Raw genomic sequence first — 952 nt, 5'->3', positions numbered from 1 at the left:
GCTTCATATTTTCTGTTCATCAGCACTTATGACGAGCTGGGATCCATGGGTGTGGATTTCGGTCGGTTGTTGGAAAATCAAGCGCAAACGGATGAAACATCCTCTCCACCTGCCTCGACCGCCGTTAGCCGCAGTAATTCTCGTACCAGCATCTCATCGCTGAGTACTGTCATGACGAATGATACATCGAAACAGGAGCCTCTTGAAGTAATTCGGACTTATTTTGTAATGTTACTACTGATACGTATTTTATTTAACTAGGATTTAGGATAATTATAAGAAAATGTGTTAAGTTATTATAGCCACACACATTAGTAAATATTAGTTCAGATCCCTGAAGAAAAAGTTTCACTCAAATTATTCCATGTTTTGGAATATTTTAGCGAAATTACTGAAAATTTGCTGAAATTTCATTGAAAGTGAATTTTTCAGCTAACGTACGAAAAATCGCTGAAATTGAATTGAAATTCCTCCAAAATTTTTGCTGAAATGTCTCTGAAATTTTTGCTGAAATTTTTCTGAAATTTTGCTGAAAATGGATTTTTCAGCTAAAAATCACTGAAATGAAACTGAAATTTTTCTGAAATACTGAAATTTTGTTGAAAAGTATTCAAAAACATGGAATAATTTCAGCGAAATTTTTCCATTAGGAATATTTTACCTTTTCTATAAACTAAATTTTAGTATTAAAAAAGTATTCCTATTAATAATTAATAATTAAGTAACGAGTTTCTTGTGATTTTTATTATGCATGTATAGAAACGATGAGGGTGCTATTTTTTTTATTATTGGAATAATTTTACAATGATATAAATATATACATAGAATAATTTATAGAATAAAATATATACAGATATATACAGGGTGGACCATCTGAAGTGATCCAGTCAAATATCTCGAAAACTAGTAGGGATAGAGAAAAATGTTTCGTATGAAAAGTTTAGGGTTACAC

At 30.7% G+C, this 952-nt stretch overlaps 1 protein-coding gene across 1 annotated transcript in view; it reads left to right on the top strand.

The window, feature by feature from the left end:
• Positions 1–273, top strand: part of LOC108763698 (multidrug resistance-associated protein 4) — a 17,961-nt gene extending 17,688 nt beyond the window's left edge. Inside the window, exons 9-10 of the mRNA XM_018511543.1 lie at positions 24–207; positions 262–273. Of these exons, the coding sequence (XP_018367045.1) occupies positions 24–207; positions 262–273 (196 nt within the window). The remainder of the gene's footprint in view (positions 1–23; positions 208–261) is intronic.
• The last annotated feature ends 679 nt before the right edge of the window (positions 274–952 follow it).

Source organism: Trachymyrmex cornetzi, unplaced genomic scaffold, assembly GCF_001594075.2.
Source record: "Trachymyrmex cornetzi isolate Tcor2-1 unplaced genomic scaffold, Tcor1.1 scaffold38, whole genome shotgun sequence".
Lineage (NCBI taxonomy): Eukaryota > Metazoa > Arthropoda > Insecta > Hymenoptera > Formicidae > Trachymyrmex > Trachymyrmex cornetzi.
This window is presented reverse-complemented; position numbering and strand designations above follow the sequence as displayed.